This window comes from Nyctibius grandis, chromosome 1 (assembly GCF_013368605.1).
Source record: "Nyctibius grandis isolate bNycGra1 chromosome 1, bNycGra1.pri, whole genome shotgun sequence".
Taxonomy (NCBI): domain Eukaryota; kingdom Metazoa; phylum Chordata; class Aves; order Nyctibiiformes; family Nyctibiidae; genus Nyctibius; species Nyctibius grandis.
Window position 1 is genome coordinate 75,727,013 of NC_090658.1, and position 25,311 is coordinate 75,752,323.

The window sequence follows — 25,311 nt, forward strand, 5'->3', positions numbered from 1 at the left end:
TGATAAGTGAATGGAAAACATAGTAGTTCATGAGTAATCAAGAAATACATCATGTTATATGTTGACAATTGAAGCTTCCAATATTCACATAGGCAATATTTCAGGCTTCAGGTGTAACACACTGTAAAATGATTCTCTCCTGTTATTTGGCTCAAAGATCTAAATTAGTTGTCTTTACAGTTGGGGAGGAGGCGGCGTATTTTAAATCAAAGTCTTTTTACTAAGCTGCTTTACAGTGTAGACCCACTGGAAAAGAAAGTCATCAGAACAACAGAGTAGTGTGATAAACTGGAAGTAATCTGGCAAATATAGGGGACTGAGATAGAGAGAGTTCTCTTAAAATGGCTTTACCACCAGTGAAATTGTGACGTGGAACCATGCTCTAATTTCCAAGCAGGAGCAGGTTAATCAAGTAAGGTAATCACATAGCAAATAACATAGAAGAGCATAATGCAATCAGTAGAGCATAGATAGGCATTTACTATAGATTAGAAATGTACATTACAATATGAGAATATCATGCTATTAAAGCATGTTTCTTTCCATTGATTGTAAAGTCTGGACAACTAAGATCTAGGTGCCTGAATAATTGCCTACAGTTGGAGACAGTGAATTCAGCTACCAGCAGTGTTCTGTAATTCCACAGAATTTACAGCAGTAACAAAACTGAAGAAAATATCAAGCTGGTGGAGCCTGTAAGATCTTAAACTGGTCAGCCTGGGAGCCCTCTGACCAAGTAGTGCAGAAGGACTGGAGGTCCTAAGGAGGTCACAGGAAATATCCATCTTCTACTGAACCTGGTGGGATGTCACCCCCTGCCTTTATGATTATGGAGTATCTAATTTAACCAGCTTCAGTGTTTGGGGTTTGCAGTCCACTGGCTATGGGACAACAGGGCTCAGAGGAAAAAGAGCTCAACCAGAGATGTTTTCAGATTTAATGAACCATTCTTTTTCAATGAATTCCTGTTTCTGCTAGCAGTTTGCTGTCCATCTCTTGACAGAATGTTCAATACTTCACTATCGAAAACATCAGAAGATGAAATCTATTGATCCAGAACCATTTTTTTTCCCCTGACTTCTTGGAGATGTTTTTCAGAGCCAGCAGTGGATTATGAAGACCTTATGATTAGTCTGTGATCTTTATATTTGTACTAGATTACTATTAACCTTGCAGAAAGAGTAACAAGACTCATAATCAAACTAGAGTCTTTTGGTGTGGTGGGTTGATCAGTGGCGCAGGATGGGAGGAGGTAGAGAATTCAGTAGTAAAGCCCGGAAAGAAAGGAGGGGTGGATGAAAGGTGTTTTAAGATTTAGTTTTTATTTCTCATTATCCTGCTCTGGCTTTTGATTGGTAATAAAATTAAACTAATTTCCCCAAGTTGAGTCTGTTTTGCCCATAACAGTAATTGCTGAATGATCTCTCCCTGTCCTTATCTCAACCCACGAGTCGTCTGTTACATTTTCTCTCCCCTGTCCAGCTGAGGAGGGGAGTGATAGGGCAGCTTTGGTTGGCACCTGTTGTACAGATAGGGTCAACCCACCACATTTGGTTAAAGTAATACCAAGTCTTGTAAAATGTCTTTAATATCTTTCATTGTGAGGCCGCACCTTGAATACTGTGTCCAGTTCTGGGCCATGCACTTCAAGAAAGATGTTGAGGAGTTGGAGCGAGTCCAGAGGAGGGCACCCAAGCTGGTGAAGGGTCTGGAGGGTATGACCTATGAGGAACGGCTGAGGGAGCTGGGGCTGTTTAGCCTGCAGAAGAGGAGGCTCAGAGGTGACCTTATTGCAGTCTACAACTACCTGAAGGGAGGTTGTAGTGAAGTGGGAGTCGGCCTCTTCTCCCAGGCAACTAGCCATAGGACAAGAGGACACAGCCTCAAGCTTCGCCAGGGGAGGTTCAGGTTGGACATTAGGAAGAATTTCTTCTCAGAAAGGGTTATTAGACATTGGAATGGGCTGCCCAGGGAGGTGGTGCAGTCACCATCTCTGGATATGTTTAAGAAAAGACTGGACATGGCACTTAGTGCCATGGTCTAGTTGACAGGGTAGTGTCAGGGCAATGGTTGGACTCGATGATCCCAGAGGTCTCTTCCAACCTGATTGATTCTGTGATTCTTTAATACAACAAAATTTAGAACTTTTGTTATCTTAAACCTCATTTGTGAGATAGTTTGTCATTATGCTAAAAATAATAAATCTTTATCCTTTAATTAGTACCAGATTTCTGTGTCTTCTCACCACTTTCTGGTGTTATATTCAGAGGTTGTACTGTAGCAGTTTGTCCCCTGGGACAGTACCTTCCATTGCAGAGGATACAAATGGTGGTCACATTCTTCCTTCTCCTACTCTTCTTTGTTTCTCTTTTCCCTTCTCTCCTCTTCCCCTTCTCCCCTCATTGTTTCTGACAATCTTAGTTCACCCTCTTATTGTTCCTCCCACAAACATCCAAGGGAGAATGGCATGGGAAGAGAAGACCCCAACACCAGTAAGACGGCCTATCATTCATGGTTGTGGCTACATCCCCTCTGCAATAATCTTAAATATCCAATGATTTGAGTTTCCCTCTTCCTTGATCTTCTGTCCAATTGTTCATGCTGTGCTCCCTGCGCCCTCCAAGGTAGGACCTGGTCCAGATGAAAAATATCAGTGGAGCAGGAGGCACTTTTTTTTTGTGCTGCAGACAAGCTGAGGAGTTCCTACTTTCTTACTTTGGTTGGTGCTCCCCAGGATATCCATGATGGATTTCCTTCTCTGCTTGCCCTCTGAATATGCAGTCTTGTTTTAATACTCTCCTATATGCTGTGCCAGATTAGTGTTTACATTAAAAATAATGCTCCTTCAGAGACGAATCGCATGAATGCATTTTCAGATCTCTATAAACCCCCTTATCTTATGCAGTAACCCTAGCATCAAAGGAAACATAAGTTCCTGGCTTTATAGGGGTGTGACTGAGTACACAATTAATTTAGGCATCAGGTGAAAAAATTGATCAGTGTGGGTTTGTTACTGTGTTCACTGTACTATAAAGACCAAATTTTCCACAGGGAGTATACAGGTGCATAATCATGAGCCATCCATCCTGTGTTGAAGAACTGCATTGCATGAACCAATGCAGCTGCCTTCAAGATTCTGTCTGTGAGTTGCTTAAATGTTTCAGCAGTGCACTGAAGACACTTCAGCTTAAAAGCTCGATGCACATTAGTATTTCTAGGCCACAGTGATTAAAATGTATGGCTTCTAGGCTAGAAGTTGTGGAACTATAGATCTTGTTGAAACAATCTGTTGATCACTGTGACTATAAACAAAAAGCAGAAGTAATGTGATGCCTTCATTCAGGTAATTCTCTTATTTGTTCACTGATGTTTGACTCTTCTTTGGAGACATCTGTGACATTTTACCAGCCAAAACCATAGTGATGGATGTGTGAATGAAAAAACAAAACACAAGAACATCCCTTGAGTAGTCCCTCAAGGGTCGGTACTGGGACCAGTACTATTCAATATATTAATTAATGACTTGGATGAGGAAATAGAGTGCACTGTCAGCAAGTTCGCTGATGACACCAAACTGGGAGGAGTGGCTGACACACCGGAAGGCTGCGCAGCCATTCAGAGAGACCTAGACAGGCTGGAGAGTTGGGCGGGGAGAAATTTAATGAAATATAACAAGGGCAAGTGTAGAGTCCTTCATCTGGGCAAGAACAACCCCATGTATGAGTACAAGTTGGGGACAGACCTGTTGGAGAGCAGCGTAGGGCAAAGGGACCTGGGGGTCCTAGCGGACAGCAGGATGACCATAAGCCAGCAATGTGCCCTTGTGGCCAAGAAGGCCAATGGCATCCTGGGGTGTATTAGAAGGGGTGTGGTTAGTAGGTCGAGAGAGGTTCTCCTCCCCCTCTACTCTGCCCTGGTGAGGCCACATCTGGAATATTGTGTCCAGTTCTGGGCCCCTCAGTTCAAGAAGGACAGGGAACTGCTAGAGAGAGTCCAGCGCAGAGCCACGAAGATGATTAAGGGAGTGGAACATCTCCCTTATGAGGAGAGGCTGAGGGAGCTGGGTCTCTTTAGCTTGGAGAAGAGGAGACTGAGGGGTGACCTCATTAATGTTTATAAATATGTAAAGGGCAAGTGTCATGAGGATGGAGTCAGGCTCTTCTCAGTGACATCCCTTGACAGGACAAGGGGCAATGGGTGCAAGCTGGAACACAGGAGGTTCCACATAAATATGAGGAAAAACTTCTTTACGGTGAGGGTGACCGAACACTGGAACAGGCTGCCCAGAGAGGTTGTGGAGTCTCCTTCTCTGGAGACATTCAAAACCCGCCTGGACACGTTCCTGTGTGATATGATCTAGGTAATCCTGCTCCGGCAGGGGGATTGGACTAGATGATCTTTCGAGGTCCCTTCCAATCCCTAACATTCTGTGATTCTGTGATTCTGTGATCTTTACCTTAAGGAACATCTCTGACTTTTGAGTTGTTGACTCACGGTCAGCAAAGAGGTGTAGGGATCAGCAGATAGGAAAATGGTCTAGAAGCCAGCAATTGCTATTTCTGTTCTTGGCTCTGCACAGCACTGTCTTGCTGTAGGTCCCTGAACATGTCATGTCACATTTCTGTTTTTATTTCCTCACTGAGACATTGTTTTTTCTATTTAAGTGGAAATCATTGCAGTAGGGATTTGCACTTTGTCCTATGCTGAGTGTGATGGATTCTCTAGAACCTATTGTCTGGCCTAGCTTGCTTCTCCAACTGTCAGCACGTAAAGCAGACATCTATCATCACTAATTAATCGTATCTGAGAAAGTTCCTTAACGCCTGTTCAAGTTGACAGATACATTTGTCATTATCATATTGTAAAGCATCTCCCAAGCTTCTCTCTTTGCATAGAAGCTGCCCAAGCATGATTTTCTCAAAATAGTCTCTGGGTTGGTACTGACAGTGGAGATTATAACAATATTTTTGGTTCTTCAGTATGTCATCTCTTTAGTGCATATGCAGTGTAAAAACTTTGCATTCAAGAAAGTCTTCCAAGTTCCTTGAAAAAATAAATTCTTTTATTCCATTTAGTTTAGTACATAACCTTACACTAGCTTGTAAGTTCACTTCTGTATGGTGAGAAAGCTGATGACAATTGTCAGATACCTGTATAATGCTCCTGTTAATGTGAATAGCTTACACTCAGTCAAACTTGGTATTTTTAATGTTATTTCTTTATTATGCATAAACTTATTCAGAAGATTGCAGTGTATGCTCAATGAACCCTGTACATAAGTTCTTTTTGTATAAACTTATGTAGAAGACAAGGTTGCTCTGAAGCACAAGGTTACTTTGACGTAATTTGGGAAAGTTTATTGAAATTTGCAAACAAAGGGTCTCCGGAGGGGCTTATCAAATGGTTAAGGGCCACTTACATTTAGGCCAGTGGAAACTACATAAAAATAACTGACCTTTCTCTCTAACTAATTTCCAAATTATCAGTGTTTATCTTATAATGTGAAGCTTCCTCAATTCTAGAACAAAATATTTTAAGAAGGAAAGTAATCAGAACTGATATACCTGCTTTAACTAGGCTTAAATTAGAGGTGATTTCTGGCAAAGGAGCACATTGTAGAACACATCAAAGAAACATATTCCAACTTTTTATTCTTAAGAAGGACTTTGATATTTACAAAAACATTTTTTATTCAAAAAAACAAATTATCAAAACCATATTTTCTTCAGGTACTGGTCAATCTACTCCCAAACTGGTGTCTTACACAAGGGATACTTGTTTTAGTAAAGGTTTTCGTTAACTAGTTGTTTTTTGATCAAGTGATTTCTACTTACAGTAATCTGCTCTTCATACTGTGTTTACCATTTACAGCTGAAAACATATGCTTAATTAAAAACACATATAATTCAACTACAAAAAAACCCCCAGATATTTGAAACTCCATGTGGCATATATTTTATATATTTAATTTATATAAACTTCCTCAAAGAAATGTATTCTATCTTCTTTGCCACTATTGTAACAGGCTTTAACAAGCATATATGCTTGTTTTTAGAGGCAATTTTTACTTTGCTTACCTATTTGCTAAAGCCTAATCTCAGACACAACACTGCTAAAGACACTTTTTAATTTTTTCAGTTAGCATCCAATCCACTTACTAACTACAGTATAAGAACTACAGGGCTCTGGGTGGTTTTGGGCACTATCTGCTGCTTGTGCAATTTAAAGATACAAACTAAGTAAAACTGAAGGTTACATATGCTCTTTAAAATATGCAGGAAATGCTTACTGATCTTTGATACTGGTTTGTTATTGTTATTATTATTAATTATTTTTACAGCATAAAAAAGGATTTGCTACTATTCAGCTAATAGAATACTTCCCTACTGATCAATCTATTAGAAGTTGTCATATGTGAAAAACATGTTGCTTGGTTTCAGTTTGTTGGAAGAAGCTTACAGTATGATTAAACTGAAAGATTCTTTGTAGGCAAACTTTGATAATGGGAACAAACCAGACTGTCATTTTCTATGGTGTGGAAATCCTGTATAATGATCCATAGAGGGCAGGTGATTTGGTAGACCCCGAGTTAGCAAATACTTTATCCTTTTTAGGATCAACTCATCAAATTTTGGCACTGATGTTAAATCACTAGTCATGCTTATGCACTTGGCTTTGGAGGCAGAATACTTCATACCATGCAGATTCTCTGCAGACTTTAAGATGATTTCCAAGACAAATGCATATATCTTGAAAAGAATAAGCAAATGGACCACAATATTAAATCAGTATCAAAGTAAGTCCAAACCCTATAAAGAAAACCCCAGGCTTTTTCTGAAATCTAGGATTGGTAGAAAGTTCAAATAAGGCTGTAAAGATTGTGCTGCTCTAAACAGGAAAAGGACATAGTGTTAACATTACAGTTGTTTGATTTTTTTCCACCTGACTGTCATAATCTCTGCTTTATCCAGACCAAGCATGAGTCATGTACTTTTCATGCAGGCCCTCACTTTCTTCAGACAGTGACAAAAGGAAATGAGTATAGCTGGTACCTGTTGAGGAGATGTATTATTGGCTGCTACCCATTCATTGATGGCATGGAAATCCATTAACTTTCACCATCCCTCCTAATTGCATCCTATAAAGTATTGTCAAATTGGACCTCGTGGGACTGCCAAGGAAAGTTTGAGGACACGGGGGAGAGGAGCACCTGTCCCTTGCAACAATCTTTCCTCTCACAAGTTGCAATGTCAAGTGGCTCTTCTTTCATAAAGTCTATGTCAGAAGCATTTCTGAGTTATTCCTCATCACATTGATGCAAGGATATGAAATCACACCATCATTGCTATGTTTTGGGAAATAGACCTGGAGCAACTTCACGTGGTGGCATTAAAGACAGGTGTCGGGCGAAGGTGGCCCACACTGATTTGCCAGTTCGTTCTGCAGAACAGATTTTCTGGTGGAGTTTTATTGCTGAGCCATTTAGCACCCTTCCAGTATTTCACTTTATTTAAACAGCCATGTCTGGAACAGAGCTAAACTCCCAAATGAACCTTGTAGGTTACCAAATGTTAAAAAAACATAAAATAAAGACTCTTACTCTTGCATTCTTAGTTTCTCAAATGACTCAGTCTGCTTACACTAACAAAAGGGTTTGTTTTTAAACATGGCATAGAGCAGACTCGATTTGGGCAGACTTTTTTTACCCCAGCCTTCACTGTAACCTTTTCTTAATGAAGCTATTTTTATTGGGAGGAACGAAACATTTGAGTAGTTGGATAATTTCACATTTATTTGTACAAGTATTGTGAAGTAGATGTTATTTACCATCTTCCTCAAACATCTGAGAATATCTGATCACTACTGGATCATTCACAGAGAAAGCTTTGCTTCTTTATTTGTGCATGTTTTTTCTAATCAATCCCCTATTCAGGACATATGAGCTCTAATCCTATATTTACCACTGACTTTAGCTCCCTGTGCCATTTTTGTATTCTGTCTTTGACATAGTTTATGCATTGGCTCACCATACATATGAATAGAACTAGAGATATTATGACCTCGTGTAACACTTAAAAAGTTGAGATCATTAGCTGTTAGGATACTTCTGCATTTAAGGGAGTGTAAAATAACTGTTACATCTGTGCATACATTGGTATTTCTAATAAGATTGCTATTATGTGAACATTATAAATAGTTATTTGTGTTTATGTATATAAAATGCACACATCTACTCCTTATACGCTAAAGTGATTTCAACGCTTTCAGGCTTTGATTGCTGAAGTTGAGAAAATAGTGCAACAAATTCTTATTGCAGCACTATTTGTCTGTCAGAAATTTTATGTTCATTACCTAGGCACTCTTACCTCAGTTTCTGGCCATTTCGTTAACCAGTTGCAACATAATAGTTTGGTTAAATTATATCAGTTAACATTCTAGCCTCACTTTTTTCTGTTTGGGGGAGGCCTGGGGGTAGTTAATTTTAGCCTTTATATTTCTGGTGGCTGGAGCACATATGTTCTCTGTCCCGATGCAACTGGCATGTTTCACTCATTAGCTGTTTATTTCAGCTGCACTGTCTGTTTTCTGTGGGAACTGTGAAGATTTGAGATGCTAATATACTTTGAAAGACAGAAAACAATCTCAGTTATTCCCTTAAGACTGACAGGCTGGTAGGAAGGCCTTTAATAACCTCAGCTTACATTTTGTTATATGCTCTTGTTTCAGGTTCAATGGATCCAAAGGACTTTCTGAGGGAAGCGCAAATAATGAAGAACTTGAGACATCCAAAGCTTATACAGCTTTATGCTGTCTGCACTTTGGAGGACCCAATTTATATTATTACTGAGCTGATGAGATATGGAAGTCTTTTAGAATACCTTCAAAGTAAGCAAATGACTATAAACTCATTTCAAGGGGTGCCACAGCTGTCAGTTTAGTAAATGCACTAACATAAAAGATAGAAGTACAACACTGTGGTTTAATATAAAAGCTACATTATTTGTCGTGTGTGGGGATGGAAAAGAGGAATGAGAGAGGTTTATAAATTTTTGACATGCCAAAGTATTTGAGAAGTAGGAGAGAATCACATTCACAGTTTGATTCTTGCCTTATAATGATCCACATTTTCCACCCAGTTCAGTGAGTAGATGGGAACATACATGGACAGAATAAAAATATAAGCATCCAGAAAGAAGGTTATCATATTTGACATGAAATAGAGTCACTTCCACAAAATGTACTTAACAGCTTTGAAATCTATTACTAGGGAGGGACAGCCTTGCCTATCACATCAGGGCTTTTATCTCAGCAGCACTTCAAAGTGCTCTTTTGAAGGCAAATAATTAAAAATAAAGTTGTACAGCCTGGAACAGACTAGCATAATCATTGCAATCTAAGTTCATCCCTGCTATTGAGAAATGCTTGATTCTAGTGTTGTTACCCATTTTCAGTTTAGCCGATGTCTCTGAAGCTGTAATGATCTTGAGAAGACAAAATGTTCACTGTGATTGTCTTGCTAAATTTCTTCTCTGTCTCCAGCCCATAAGGCAAAGCTCTGTGAAATACCACAGACAGTATTTACCGTGACACGTGCCTTCCCCCATCTTCTCTGTGGAACCAATTTTTAAGTGAGGCTCAGTCCGGGGACAATTACAGCTAAAGAAATCTCTAGTAGAGGGACAACCCCACCAGGAACTGCACAGAGAGGGGCTGCAATGAGCTTGGGCCAGATCATCTACAGTTTTGTAGGCATTTAGTGGCCAGAGGTATCGAGGCACAAATTTCCTTTAAATTCTCATCGTTGGTGCCTTTGTGTGCAGATTGCTGCTTATCTGATTGAAAGAGCCTGGCGCATCAGGAAATGATTGCTGTGCATGAAAACATTTATTGCACCGGAGAAATAGCTCTGAGAAAGCCAGGATGAGTCACAGTTATTGCAGAGGTGAAAACTGGCCTGTTTGTGCAAGCAGTACAACATGTCCGGGACACATCAGCGCTGCAGCCTGGGTGTAGATCAGTTGCCAGCATGTGCACAGCAGCTGCCCTTGCTGTGGGCAGCGCGTGTATGCAGCCTGATCTTTGCCTAAGCACTCATTCCTGTAGCCCTGCTTCAGAGAGACTGTGGAAAGTCACAGAATCATAGAATCATCGTCAGCCATCAAGATAACTGTAAAAGCTAGTGGTTTCTCTCCTTGCCTGATGGCCTACGCACAGGGGGATAAACAGAACTAAGAGGTGGAGGCAGAGAACCAGGTGCTTTGACAGGTATTGGTCAGAAAAAAGTCATTGTCATCGGTGAGAATAATAAGGAAAGAGATTTGAAGCTTGCATAGAGCTCCGTGACTGGAAGTGATCTGTATTGGCTTGCGGTCAGTGCACAGCTTCTGATAAGCTTTCTTGAGCCTCAGCCACTGCAGGAACCATGAAAACTTTTCCAGAAGGAAATGCCTCTGTGTGCACTATGGGTAAACATGGCAAACTGGAACAGAGGGAAAGTCCAGAGATCCTTCTTTGGTTAAGTTTCCCCTCTTAGAAATGCATGATATGTTTTTCCATCTTTAAAAATCCCTAATATTTCATGCATAGTGACTATCGCATTCCACCATAATGACAGCTACTTAATAGGCATGTGAATTCCCTGTGCACCCTGTGAATGTACTTTGGAGTACTTCTTGATGAACACTGCTATGCAGAGTTATTGAGCTACCACTAGTATGAGAAAAATGCAACTGAAAACTTTCTTTGTTATTGGATGTGAATGAAATTGTTGTAAATGTATGAGTGTTTTTATCAATTCTGATAGACTTAGGGCTTGTCTTGAAGTTCAGTGAATTATTACAGAGGCAATGCTCTCAACTGGGGAAAGTGCTGCTTATTTATTTATTTCTTTCTTGTCAGGCATCTGTCAATGGGAATGTTTTCCTGTCTTTCCTATATGAGATAGTGTGATTGATTGCTTATAACAGGGTGCAGACCTTAAGCCTTCTTTAATATTTTCTCTAATAAATTTTTCATATAAGGGCGATAGTTTTGTCAAAAAAATATTAGTGAAAAAGGACAGGGAGGCACTACATTTTCTTTATAGGATAAAGAATAAGTCGTGAGAAGGTTTTATGAATTCACCAGTAGAGCCTCGTTTGGAGTGTGGAAGTTATATTAACTTTGTTTTTTTGTTGTAGTTTTTCCTCCTTTAAAACACTTTAAACCAAAGTAAAGCACACGTATACCCATATGAATACAGCTGTAAACTCTTCTGACCTGCTCTGAACCAGGCAGATGGGAGATGGCTCTGGTCTGGAGACCTCTGTAGTTGTACTAATGCAGTGCTGTGCTTGAAGTTGCACACTTTGGCTGACACAGCCTGGGATTTTGGAGGTATAGTCAGAAATCTTTATGAGACAAACATACATGATTTGCACTTCAGATCTCAAAGAGACACGTGCTTTCATTCTCTATCTTTGTGCACAGTTTGCAGCTGTTGATCAGCTGAGGCTCCTCCTTACAGCTTTCCCTTCTTTAGCTCCAGAACAGCAACAGCACAGAACCAGCTCACAGAGAAAAATCCTCCAAGAAATACTGCAGCAACCAGGGCAACAGTGGCCTCTTCCCCTCCCTCAGCCCACATGCTAAAGGGAGTAGGTCAGCCTAGTCTGGGATCCCAAACAGGCCCTAATGGAAGAAATAGTCTTTCAGCTTCAACTCCACCGTTAAGTGGATCTCATCCTTGTCCTTTAACCTGCTACACCTGTGCGTCCTGCAAAGAATAAGACAGGCAGGGTTTAACAGCTCTAACTCCTGTTCTGCACTGAAGCATCTCATTAAACACAAGACATACGAATCACCCTCTTTTGCCATGACGTTGCTATGTTATGTTCTGCCTCTTGGAGCAAGCTTGTGTCAGGCCAGCCTGGAGCATCGGCAGAGCAATGACAAACCTGTGTTCAAGTCTGTCTGCATCCTTGTCTGCTTTCAACAGGGGGTAGTTCACAGCCTGTGCAGGTAAGGGAGCAGTGTGAAAAGGAACATGGAGAGAGGGATTTTAAACTGAGACACATAAGCTAGTTACAAACCCAGGTACTCGTGCAAGGTAATATTTAGTTATTTTCTGAATAAATACAACATAAGCATCATTTGCAGATTTATATCTTTGTCCAGCAAGCTGAGTAATAAATGTCAATGTCTGCCAGTTATCAGAACTGCAAAACTTCAGAGTGTTATATTATTCTGTGGCCTGATGATGGATTTTCTTGGTGGTTAAGCCATAGATTTTCACATAGCCTGATTTTTCTCCCTCTCTCTTTTAAAGGTCAAGGCAGCTATTAAACATATGTGTGGGAGAGGAAAAGACTTTCTGAGTCAACAATAGAAGTAAATAATCTTAGTCCTGGATTATCATGACAATGGGTTTAGCCTCAAAAAGGAAGTAGGACAATACACATACAGGGCAAATTAAATCATTTAAAATTAATTTCTTTTACCTATTCATCTCAGAACATGAAGATGAGCAGGAAATTCAAGGCCTGGAGATTGCAGAATAGATAAATAAACAATGGAATTTCACACTCTTTGTAAGGCGTGATTGCAAGGTTTGGTCAGATAAAATGCCAGAACTGGAGGAGGCTATGCAAAACCATTCTAAGACACACTTTAACTATGAATCAATTCAAAATAAGCGACAGAAAAGTGCCAGCTACAAATGTTTTATTTCTTTAACACAGAGGCAGGCAGGAAAAATCATCATTCTCAATGAGAAATGTGAACTGCCAATAAATGTAGCAGCAGACACTCAGCTTTTTGATATTGTTAAGACTCTGAAACACAAAGCTGAAGCTGTTTTGAGTATTAGAGGATACAGAGGTAGGCACTCATGCTTCAGTGCTGCAGTGTTTGGGCTTGGGTGACAGTGATGCTTGAATATAACACTGATTTAGCTCACCTAGATTACCTTGGGCTATAAATTCTTTGCTATGAGGAGGTGAGCTGTACCCAAAATGCCACAAAGGCCCTGAATTTGAATTCTAATGTGTTATACCCCAATTACTTTTTTTTTGGGTACCTGTCTTACTGGTTTTGGCTGCATTTTTTCATGGCCTAAGGCTCTTTCCTTCATTTGCAGAGACAAGTTGCTCTGCTCAAAGTTCTTCTACTACTTTGTTTCAACAGCCAATCTTTGATTGCCAAATCTCTGTTTCTGGGACTTGCTCATGTTACAGTGGTGGGAATGGCATGCATATTGCTTTGGAAAGTTCTACAAGAGAAGCAGCTCAAGGAGCCCTACTGTTGAGTAGCAGCAACAGAGATAAGAGCGTGAAGTTAAGTGGACTGGAAAGTGAAAAGTAGAGTTACACTTGTCAGCAGATGGTATATTTCCTAGTAAGAATCATTGGAGAACAGGGAACAAGGCTAATTTTGTGCTTTTCCATCTTTAGTCAGCTTTGGCTACATCCAGTGAGTACTGACATTAACTCTTACTCAGTTTGGAATGGGTTATGCACTTGTCAGAAAGGCAAACATCTGCATTGCTATCGGTAGATAAATGCCTTTTTCTTTGAACTTTGTCAACAGCTCCTTCTAGGACTCGATCAGCTGCTGTATTTAATATCCATTTTGTTAGAGAAGATGGGACAGGCATTGTTACTCAGTTATCGTGAAATTAGCTGCATGACTTTAAGTAGTGTCCAGTCATTTGGTTAGGCTGTTACTTTATTGTATTGCATGGCTTTGTTGATTTGTGTTGGTTATTTGAACCAGTCAGCTGTTATGTTATTTATACCTGAATACAATAAATATTATGTTATTCTTGTCTTCTTTTTAAACAGAAGATGCAGGCTCCCAAATCTTCCTGCCACATCAAGTAGACATGGCTGCTCAGGTGGCTTCTGGGATGGCTTACCTGGAATCCCAGAACTACATCCATCGGGATCTGGCAGCCAGAAATGTTCTTGTTGGTGAACACAGTGTTTACAAAGTGGCAGACTTTGGACTGGCAAGAGTTTTTAAGGTGGGTTGTGAGAGGGTGAATCGGCTCTACTTTAACTCTGGGGAACAAGGTGGAAGAAGTCAACTAAAGGATGAACTGTAGCTTCTGAATTGCTGGCTTCAGGCAAAAGGCATGCCCAGGGAGAAAAGGACCCCTAACTTGTTCACTTGTATCCTCTACCTGTGTTATCCCATGCAAGGTTAGAAGCCGGCCCATGCCTTTGTGTCAGTCTGAAGATGGCATCCAGGTGTCTGGTTCCCACTCAGCCACCAAGGAAGGAGCCTGGCAAGAAATACCATTTGTTGCACAACCTTTATCCACAAAACTAGTGCCTGCCACATGGAGAGAGATCACAGGAATGATGGCAAAATTGTATTCCGGAGCCTGTAAGGGAAGGCCAAACCAGGACATTGGCATATAAAAATGTATTGACAGCTATTCTCTCCTTGTTCACTTCCCCACTGCCTCCTTGATGCTTACGAGTACAGGTAGTAATCATAAAAGGACCTTATTCCTCTCCATGATTAACAGCGGAGTTCATAAAATGAGCTTTCAGAGCTTTAAATCTGATGCACTTTCAAGTTCTTTGCCATTGCAATGTTTTTTTTCTCTAGCCCTTGAGGATGTGGAATGCCAAGTAATGCTGACCAAGATCACCCTAGGAAAGAGCTGTGGTTTAGAAATGAGATTTCCTACCTCTGAAAATGATTTGATCAGAGTTGGAAAGATTTGATTTGCCATATTTTATGGATTTCAATATGTAATCCATAATTTCTGAGGTCGTCTTATTGTTTTTATTGATTTATATTCTTGCACTGAGAAGGAAAAACAGAGAAAAAAGCTCTCTGTTTCTCATTTGTTTTTTCCATTCAAGCAGCAGAAATTGAAGTTCATAACAGAGTTGGATTTATTACATACTGAAGTATAGAATAATGGCTTGACAGTGGCATCAAGGGACTTTGAAAGTGCTTTTTGCTTAATTTTGATTCTTCTAGTTATGCATAAGTTCAGATTGCACATTTTTTAACATGAAAAAAATATATTTTTAAATGAACAATGCTTACAATGGATATTTCTCCTCTGTCCTCGCTAGAGAGGGTAATAATTTACAGCTGTTGACATTTCTGGTTAAAACTGAACCTTACTAAAATACTCTGTCATAGAGTCATCTTGGCAGACTTTCTTAGGAATATTCTGTCTCCTAAGCCATAGCACTAGCATGGTCACATGCAGAGATCCCAAAGGAGTAGGTGTGAGCAATGAAATCTATGTTTCTGTATGCATTAATTAGAATAATAAAATAACTTCTTGTTTCTAGAGAAGAGTATTATGGTCAGGATGCCAACTCTATCAGTATGTAGATACAAAACACTAACAACCAGTCTTTTCAAAACTATAGGGCATTACAGCTGGGAAACTTGCCTTCTGTATTAAAAACGATCAAACAAACAAAATCTTGTACATTTTTGCTTGGATTTGCATGTGAAAAACCTGACCAAGGCTTGGATGTGACTGATGTACACTAAATTACATTTAGGAATTAAAGAGAGAATAAATGTTCACAAAGCTCAGATGTCTGTTCTATAAATCTTTAAGGACATGATTCTACAAATTTGCAAAGAAATAATTTTCCTTTTTCTATGTGTCTTTCATCTTCACTTTACATTAATTAATTTGATCCACTGTAAGCTAATATGTTAATTTGAATCAGCTGGAGTTTGTTCTTTGGTCCCTGAAACCTGCTTAAGTGATTGTTATAAAAGTCAATGGCTCTTCAACACTGCAATAAATCACAGAAGAAAGGTTCCGAAATTCATTAGCTCTTGCTCTTGCCTTCTCTCTTTACTGGACCAGACGTGGAGCCATTTGGTCTCTAGTGTCAGCAGGATGCTTACACTGCCGCTCCTGACCGACTTTTGAAATCTTGCGTGCCAGGTCCAGAATTCGCAGTAGCAGGTCATAATTAATCACAAACCACTCCAATGCTACGTGCTCGCTTGAAATGATAAATGCTTCAGAAAAGCCTCCGATTAACTGTAGCATTTCTCAACTGTGAAGCCCAGTTCAACAATAGACTTCAGTAAGTGCACGCTTTAATGCCATGAAAGACAAGTGCTCAGCTAGAGGAGGAGAAGATTAAGCATACGCTTAGCTTAGTCAGGTGCTTAAGTGCTTTGCTGAAGCAGATCCGAAATAAGGCTTGCTTCATTTTACCCATGACAGGTAGAAAATGAAAACATATATGAAGCTAGGCCTGAAACAAAACTCCCAGTGAAATGGACAGCCCCAGAGGCAATCCGCTACAGTAAATTCAGCGTTAAGTCAGATGTCTGGTCATTTGGAATACTTCTGTTTGAAATAATCACCTATGGGAAGATGCCTTATGCTGGTAAGTGCTTTTACTGAAAGAATGATGTCTAATGTTTACTTGTTTTAAGAATGACACAAAAAAAAAGTTGACTGCCTGTACTATGGGCATGTTAAAGGGTTAAAACTGTAAATGTAGAAAGAAGGCTGTTCAGATGAGCCCCATTTAGTGGCTCAGACCTTCTGGCTGCCCCAGCCTGCCTGGAAGATTTCCAAAGGCTGTGATTAGCAGCTATTTGAGCTTCCTCTCTCTGGAGTCAACCTGCTTTGCACAGGCATCTAAGCCAACTGGCTATTTCTCTCCAGCATCAAACCAAAGATGCCAGTTCTTGGAATGTGGAAAAAGGGAAGGTTTTTGTGTCCCCCATCCAGCCCTTGTGGTTTTTTTTTAATTTATTTTTTAGAGGATATTTCATGGAAGAATAGATTATTATGTGTGAAGTGCTGCACAGGCACTTCAGGAAGAAGGTGTCTGAAAAATGAATCAGGGTACTTTTACCACCTTCCCTCATATTTGACTATTGCAGTGGAGATTCTTCATAAAGAGAAGGACCACAAGAATTAGGAATAAAATGTCACCAACCTCAGAAGCAGATTTAATGGTATGAAAGCAGCTATTATTCCTAGCACTGTGAGAAATGCTCAAGGAACCGTGGCTCCAATAACACAAGATATCAGTGAAATGATTGACTGTGACTCATTTTGTGCTCATGAGGAGAACACAAAGGAAGGACTAAAGCAAAAAAAAAAGTTATGCTACATCCGTACAGGCCCAAGGGCTGGTGCGTTTGCCATAAACTATGTTTCGCAGGATCCCAAACTGGTATTTCCTGTAAAAGGAAAAATTGATTTTTCTTTTTGATTCCCACCCTCAACTCCTGTGAAACAGTTCTGGGAAAAAAAAAAAAAAAAAAAAAGGAAAATCAAAGCCAAGATTCCTCAACTCTTTCTTATATAAGCTTTAGGTGTGTGCATAAGCACAAACACATGTAAATAAACTATTCAAGTGTAAATGATATGTAACACCACGATTTTCACTATTGTTTGAAAATATGTGCAGCATTATCCTTTTGTAAAGGCATAGTTTACCTATAACTTTACAGTAGAAATTGTCCTTTTGCCAAGGCTATGTGCTTGCTTGGTATTACTTTCAGGAGTTTGTCCTCAATAATCAGTTAGCCGAAGAGGTTATGTTGATCCATGGTGGCAGTGGGTAATGTACAGAGGAAACACCATTTAGAGATCTAGGGAAAAGAAGTAAAGATTATGCAATTCAAGATGTAATTTAAAGAGTACAAAATTGAAAGGGAAAGGGACAATTGTCTTAATATTTAAAGGTATAGCAAAGGTTGGGGAATGGTTTCTTCTCCATGACCCGTGGTGACAGAGCAGGCAGATAGCAGTACCAGAGGAAACAGGGCTGACGTTAGGGAAAACTTTCTAAATGTGAGGAAAATTTAGCAGTGGGCAGATATTTCTTGGGAGATTTTGGAGTCACTGAGACTAGAGGGATTTAGGAACAGTTTAAGCGAAATAGATGTCAGAATAATTTCAGCAAACCCAGGTGGTGGAGGAAAAGCCTCGCACCCAGACGAACCCGTTTGCTATGCCTCTCAGGTGGCGCAGTCAGGGTGAGGGTGCTGGGAAGTGCTGGAGGTGGTTTTTAACTGCTAGTTTGGGATCCTCCAGTGACTCCTGTGGCCTGTTGCCTTTGAAGGGAACCTGCTGAGGCCAGCTCTGCCCCTGGCGTGCACGTGTGCCTCATGCGGGGGCATCCTGTTGCCTCGTCTCAGGAATAGATAAGGACATGCAGTGTCACTAAGTAGACCCCGAGTAGCCTGACGAACTCCTTTTGGCTCCCAGGTATGCCAGGACACCAGGTGATCCAGATGGTGGAGAAGGGGTACAGACTTCCTCAGCCGGAGACCTGCCCGGCGCCGCTCTACCAGCTGATGCTGCAGTGCTGGAACACGGAGGCGGACGGGCGGCCCACCTTCGAGGCCCTCTGCGGGCAGCTGGAGTGCTACTTCGAGACCGACACCTCGTCCTACACTCACGCCCAGGCCGTGGTGAAATGAATCCCGAGGTGGGGGCTGAGGGACAGACGCTAGCCAACATGGCTGAAGGATGGGCTGTGAAACCTGCCTAACCTCAGGCGTGGAGGTTATCACGGGGTGCTGAGGAATTCTGGTACGTTTTCATCCCCACGCTGATACTCAAAGACACTTAAAATTTTTGCTGCTGGCAAGTGTTTTGCAAGACTAAGGCATCAGGAAGCTGGAGGGGTGGGGGCCTCTAAAAAATAAAATGTCTTCTATTTATTTTTTAAATAACATTGCAAGAATGAACAAATGAAATGAGTGTTGCTCAATAACCATTGTAGCGTTTTGTCATTTACTGGAATAATTATTTGCTGTTCTTTAGATTTTTCATTCCTGCCAGGTGATTCTCATGAAGGAACGTGATGGCTCTGCACAGCAGGACCTGTGCTTCCAGTGTCCTCTCATTGTAAAAAAAATTAAAAATAACCCCGTGACTGTGATGATGGCAGAATCCAGATTAATTGCCTTGCTTAGACTTGAAGTACGTGTGCTTTTGCTATATAAGAAAATAAAACAGATGTTCATGGGAGAAAAGGAATTCTTTTGTTTTGTGGATGCAAAGAGTGATCTTTTTTTAGTTTGTCTACTGTTCCTCTTTTACAAGAATAAACACAATTATTATAAGATTCTTGAAGCTGTTTGTTCTTAATGTCGTTAAATAGACCCATGGAACCGATGAGTAATTGCCCATTGAAGTGTAAGGATTTGTTTTATGGTTCTTCATTTTAGAGATATTGAAGGAAAAGATATTTTAACGTGAACTCAAGACTGTCTTAGCCTTTTAGAGTAGCACTCTTTCCCATCCTGCTACTCAATCATGGATCCTCTCCAACAGGACAAGGCCCAAGTCGGGACTAGGTGTCTTGCAGAGGAACTAGCAATCCATGATTTCATCTTCTCCAGATGCAACTTTAATATAGGAGATTTAAATAATAGATGATCCATTTTATTTTGTTCCATGGGGAAATGGAGCCCCGGTGCTTCTGCTAGCAGTCTTTACAGCTACAGATTTTAGAATTTTTTTGCAGTTTTTCTAATTAACTACAATATCGGTTCTGCTAAAATCTGATATCACTGTGGTAGTTTTATGTTCTCAATTGTGAGGTTTAGAGAACCAAGTTTTAATTATTTACTTATGATTCATCAGTTAATTATTTAACAACATAATCCAGGAATTAAGAGCTGTACTGTGTTAACATAGTGTGAGCTCAGTATGAGTATGCTACCATTTTCCTCCAATATCAAAAAAGGGTATAAATAAATGAAAAGATTCATTACTTTAAAGGCTGGGTGGCTTTTATTACATCTTTTTCATTTTCTTTTCTTCTCTTTATGCTTCAAATCCATTCATCTCAGTGTCTTGCTTCTAATTTTTAATTTCCTTTTACCCTCCTCTACTTTTGGAAGGCAACACAACTTTTTTTTCTTTCATATACATCTCTTATGTACTTGCTATTCAAAACTCCTTTCCTTATTTATTGTTTTTCTCTTTCTGTCTTACTAAGAGTCTCTCTAGCATTCTGTCTCTGTTCACGTTCATTTTCTGTGCAGTATTTGTCCCTACTAACCCTCTTTATACTAATTACGTTTGTAAAGCACAATACAGCGATAATTAATTACTTGTCATAGCATCCATGCGATTTTGGAAAGTAATCATCCACTCTGAAAGAAGAAGAGGTTAAATGGCTTTGCCAAACCCATCCTGATAAAAATTGGCATGGAAGGAACTGGGAGACTCCCAGGCAAAGTCTCCTGCTGTCCTGTGTCCATGTTTGTTTTAAGACTCATGCTAGCTACTGGCTCATGGCCTCGATAAAATGTTTTTTGTGATTATCAATCCTCCATCAGTCCATGCGTCTCTCACCTGGCTAGGAGCTGTGTTTAACACTGTTACGGTATGAGGTTAGCAAGTCCCACAGAGTAGGTTTATGTAATAAGAAGAGGAATGCTGTTATACGGAAAGATTTCTGCATCAATTTTGCAGTCGTGATGTTCAAGCACTATTTCTAACATGATTTTTCAGACTTAAAACATTAAGAATGTTGTAAATAAAAGTTGAGTTGCCCAACTCAAAAAAACTGTTGATAAAAGAAATATAATCTTAAAAAGCACAAAAGTGTGCAGTTCACAGGAGATGAGTTACCAGGAAAAAAAACCAAAAATCAACAGCAGGGAGATAGCAACGTTTTCAGAATTCCAGATTATACCAACTGGTCCAAGTTGCTGCTGTAAAGGTATCCAGGAGAGATGAGACTCTTTGCTGAGGGGTGTGTGTAGTAACCCACATGTTGTAAACTGAAATTAGCTATTTCAAGTTCCCTCTACCAACTGTGGCCTCATGAATCACCTTTAGCTGAAAGGAGCAGAAGCTGCAAGTGAGCTGCAACCTGCGGAGCTGTCTGAGGAGCAGGCACCCACGATGATGGCCTCCAGGTGATACAGCCTGGCATGCTGGCCTGCTGCCAGCAGGCGTGTTCCCCTGCTGCTGCATCCTGCCATTTTACCTATTGTGCTTTCTCTGTATGCTTGCGCGGCCGCAGCTTGTTAATGGAGTTTGGATCTGCCAGCTGCCTTTACTATGTGCTGGCGCAGGGTGGGAGACCAGCAGCAGCTCTGGCTGAAAGCAGGAGGTAGGTTCACTTTGGTGCGTCTCATTATCGGCACTGCATCAAAGAAATTTGTTTATTTTGTATTCATCTTTGGGGCAGCCCATGCATATTTGACCTCCCCGAGGTGATGTACTGTAGGTGAAGAGGTGCGGTCAGTCTTTGTCTTCCAAACCTGAACACCATTTCCACTCTGTTGGTGTGTGTCCTGCAACCAGTGCACCCTCTTTTCTTAGCAGAATTGGAAAGCAAGGAAAGGCAGGAAGGCAGGTACGTTATGGGGCCAGGACATTCATTTTTCTCTTGCACTGGGTTGCTCTGAGAAAGTCTGGTGCCTGGTAGACCCCCTTTGCCACTGTCAACAATCGAGCTGAGGCCAAGCTTGGAAACCACAGATGCTGCTATGATATCCGGTGGTTGCTCTTTCTGGCTGAAATCTATGCATTTGCACTTGCTCCCTTATTTTGCCTGTCTGTAAACTGCTGTTATACCAGTGAAATGTTGCCCCTTTAATATGAGCTCTAATTTTGAATCTCTTTTTCCCTAGGCTGGCGGTGGAACAAAGGAGAGAAAAATCAGCAATGCAATGGAATCAGCAAAGCTCTGGAAATAAAGATGTGGAAAATTAATCATTTGTTTTCATCTCTTTCTCTCCATATTTTTGCAGTCAAATGGATCCATTACCGAGAAAGACTGGAGGAAGAACGCGGCAAAGGGTGATAAACCTTCAGAGTTCCATTTGTTTACAGTCAATGCAACGTGCAAAACTATACCTTTTCGAGTCCCATTCCATTTTATAATAATTTTGTTTATATGACAGATAAAAATTATAGTCAGAAGTCTTTGCTATAACTTGATTTAAATTAAACATCAAGGTTATCATTTCCCATTATAGTGCACAGGGAGATGGGTTTAACTTATCTCATTCTATTCTTGAGACCTTTTATGTTCAAGGTTCTACTAGAGCTATCTATTGCACTTGTTTTTACCTGATGGATCATGGAGGGAAAATAATGGATTCAGTTATGAGAAACAGTAATAGATTTTTTTGAACTGACATAAATTTCTATGTTTAGACAGAATAAAAGGATCAGGAAGAGATAAGTTGAATTTTGTACAATAGACCGGTCCCTGTGAAATTCGGTTCACATAAATTGTACTGAGATGTCTTTTATGTAATGTTTTATTTATGTAATTCAGTTATTCTTTGAGAACTAAATCATTTTATGTGGTCTTACAAAAGATAACTTAAAAATGTCCAACCAGAAAGAAAGAACATCTATTTTTTCTTAAACTCTCCATTCTTCAGGAAGTTATGGAGCAATGCAATTGAACTGTAAGTATTAGAGAGTCCCTAGTGTTTATTTTTGACTCCTATTGGAGAACCTTTACTCACCTAATCTGCATTCAAGAACATATACAGGGATACTAGACATGGGATAGGGTAACAAGGAACCTTCTATCACTTGTACTTCTTTCTTTTTTTGTCCATTGTATTTTGTACTTGCTCTCTGATGACTTGACAATGAGCAGCAATTTTCTTTGTGTAGATTTGTCGCTTACAGCATGCAACGAACTGAACCAGCAGAGTGCATTATTTTATTGTGGTTCAGACTCAGCAAACTATCAGGGCATAAAAATGGAGCACATGACTCATTCAAGTGACTGCTCCTTATGCTTTCCTATGTGCTTCTATTTCACTCCTTTAAAAAGCGCTGCAGTATCATGTCCACTCAGTGCTCCCATGGTCATTGCGACTCACTGGTCAGCTATTTGTAGCGTATGGATCTTGGAGCAGGTAAAAGTGCTGCACATAAGAGTTGTGCCACTGTGCTCAAAGAGATACAGAAGTGTGGTATTTTTCTATGGAAGGCTGTGTGGCTTCCATTCTGTTCCAACAACATCTGGGCCAGATGTGTTCTCCAGTGTGTGACAGACCCCTGCCTCAGTCACCTGCTGCAAAAATTTGCCCGGAAGAACTCTGCATATGCTTGAACAAAATACTGAACTGGGATCTATGAAAAAGACTTAATTCTTTCTGTGTTTACTATTAGCAGGTCCATGCAATTTATTTTTTCAGTCTCGGGCTTCTCAGGAATGACTAATACAAAAGAAAAAAATCAATATGAGAAATGACATGTATAAGCAAGCTGGGTAAATCATGGAAAACTACTTTGGCATTTTAATCTTCACAGCTACATTGTGCTGAAGAATTCAGTCCTTCCTTATTTTGGTATAGAGAAAATTAAAACGTACATTTGAAGCATTCAGTATCCTAGAAATTAATTTTAGCCAATTCCTGGATCTAAATATCACTAGAATTGAAAAACATGATAGAAACTGTACCTTGGTTCCCACCACTATTTTCAACAAAATAAATTCTGCTAAAGCTATGCAGATATGTGAGAAGACAGGTATACAAAAACATCTTTATTTCTTCTCCTTCCCCCCACTTCTTTAGCAATATTATTACAGGACAATTAGAACTCCCACAGAGTAAAAAGACTTTTTAGTTGCACTGAGAGATAAGAGTTTTTTCTTTCTAATGCAAAAAAAAAAAAAAAGTTGAGCAGCTTTTCTACAAGAAGAAATGTAGGAAGTGTTTATCATACTTTTACAATTGTTCATGTCTTTAGAAAAGACAATGGAAAAACATTTCAGAAAAAACAAAGTTGCTGCTGAATTTGTAAAAAACACTTTTTGGATAAGGTGCTTGTGCTATTTACACTATTAAAGAAAAGCAAAGCATATTGCACTGCATTCTTTTCCCTAATTACTTTGATACAAATATCCGAGTATACTGATTTGACTTCTGTGTTTTAATATACTAGAGAATTCAAATACATATATTTGAATAGCAATATCAAACCAGTTTTATTTTTATTTCCTGTCTGTGTAGCTGGACAGTTACATCTCTCTGCTTAGAAGGATATCAAAACACTGTAAAGTTTTTGTTATTGGACACGTATGGTTTTCAGCACTGTTTTTTCTCTCACTATTTTTTTCTGTTCTTGATATTTTAAAAAATTTACTTGGATGTTTTTATACTAAGATTAGTTTATTTGCATTCGCAAACAGCAAACCCTGTTTGTATTCCAAAGTGCTCCATTACTCTGCCAAATATTTAAAATGACCAAAAATAGAACACAATGCATTCAGTGAGGTTTTTTTCCTATGAAGCAGCTTTTTATAAACAAATTCCTATCCACTCTGTGGCATCACTAGCATCTCAGTTCCACATCCCTCTCAGAAGCTAGAAGAATGAAAACAGAACTTGCAAGTTCTTCTAGAACTCCTTGGCTCTGGGTTACTTTGCACCAAAATCAAAAGTTTCAGAAATGTATATTTCACTGTTCCTTTTGCCTCATCTTCTAAATGTAGGCACCAGTTCTCCAAATTCAGCAGTCACCTGAAGCCACACTCATCACAACACTTCAATAATAACTGTGTCTCCTCTTCCAGTTGTTCCATCATCAGCATTGCCTGTCTCTTTAGCAAGCTGGCTCTCATCCACACTCCCATCCCTGCCAGATATCAGATCAATTACAGAGAGAGAGACATGCAGTAACAAGTTAGAAGCCAACAGGTCTTCTCTTATTTAACTGTTGCTCTTCCACACACACATACACTGAATTAAGATAATAAGATAGACTCTATCACAGTTGATAGACTGCTTTTGAGGTTAATGAGAATGGCTCGATACAAATCTTTGGGACCCCTCAACTGTGAATGAATAATATTACTATAGTCACATTAATAAGGTACTGGAATCTGAAAGAAATGAGGTATGAGAGCTGCTACATCACAAACTTCACAACAGCCTTCCCTGAAAGAGAAACAGAGGCCTGTTTCTGTAGTAAGGCGGGGTGGGAAGAGAAATTCCTTGATAGTAGGGCACAAGAGAGTGTGATGGTTCCCTAAATCCCTGACATCAGGGTCTTAAAATTGATCTGGCATTTTCCCATGAGACTAGAAATAGAAAATGGACTAGACTTTTAGTGGAGGAAAAATCAGTGATATAGACTGTAGTCTAAGATGTTAGCAAAGTGTAAATCTTCATCTGTGGCTGAGTCAGTGGGCAGGCTGGTATGCTCCTTTTCTACCCATACTGTGACTACATGAGGATCTGGTTCCTGGGCAGTCTGCCTTAAAAAGCAAACACACATCGCAGACCAAAACCGAGAGGAAATTTCATCACTGTCAGTTGCCTTTAAGAAAACCTCTGCCTTTGCTTACAATCCTGCAAAGCAAACAC

At 39.9% G+C, this 25,311-nt stretch overlaps 1 protein-coding gene across 1 annotated transcript in view; it reads left to right on the plus strand.

The window, feature by feature from the left end:
• FRK (fyn related Src family tyrosine kinase) overlaps positions 1 to 18,426 on the plus strand; it is a 52,785-nt gene extending 34,359 nt beyond the window's left edge. The window contains exons 5-8 of the mRNA XM_068396259.1: positions 8,728 to 8,886; positions 13,821 to 14,002; positions 16,205 to 16,370; positions 18,212 to 18,426. Coding sequence (XP_068252360.1) covers positions 8,728 to 8,886; positions 13,821 to 14,002; positions 16,205 to 16,370; positions 18,212 to 18,426 — 722 coding nt within the window. The remainder of the gene's footprint in view (positions 1 to 8,727; positions 8,887 to 13,820; positions 14,003 to 16,204; positions 16,371 to 18,211) is intronic.
• Positions 18,427 to 25,311: the final 6,885 nt, after the last annotated feature.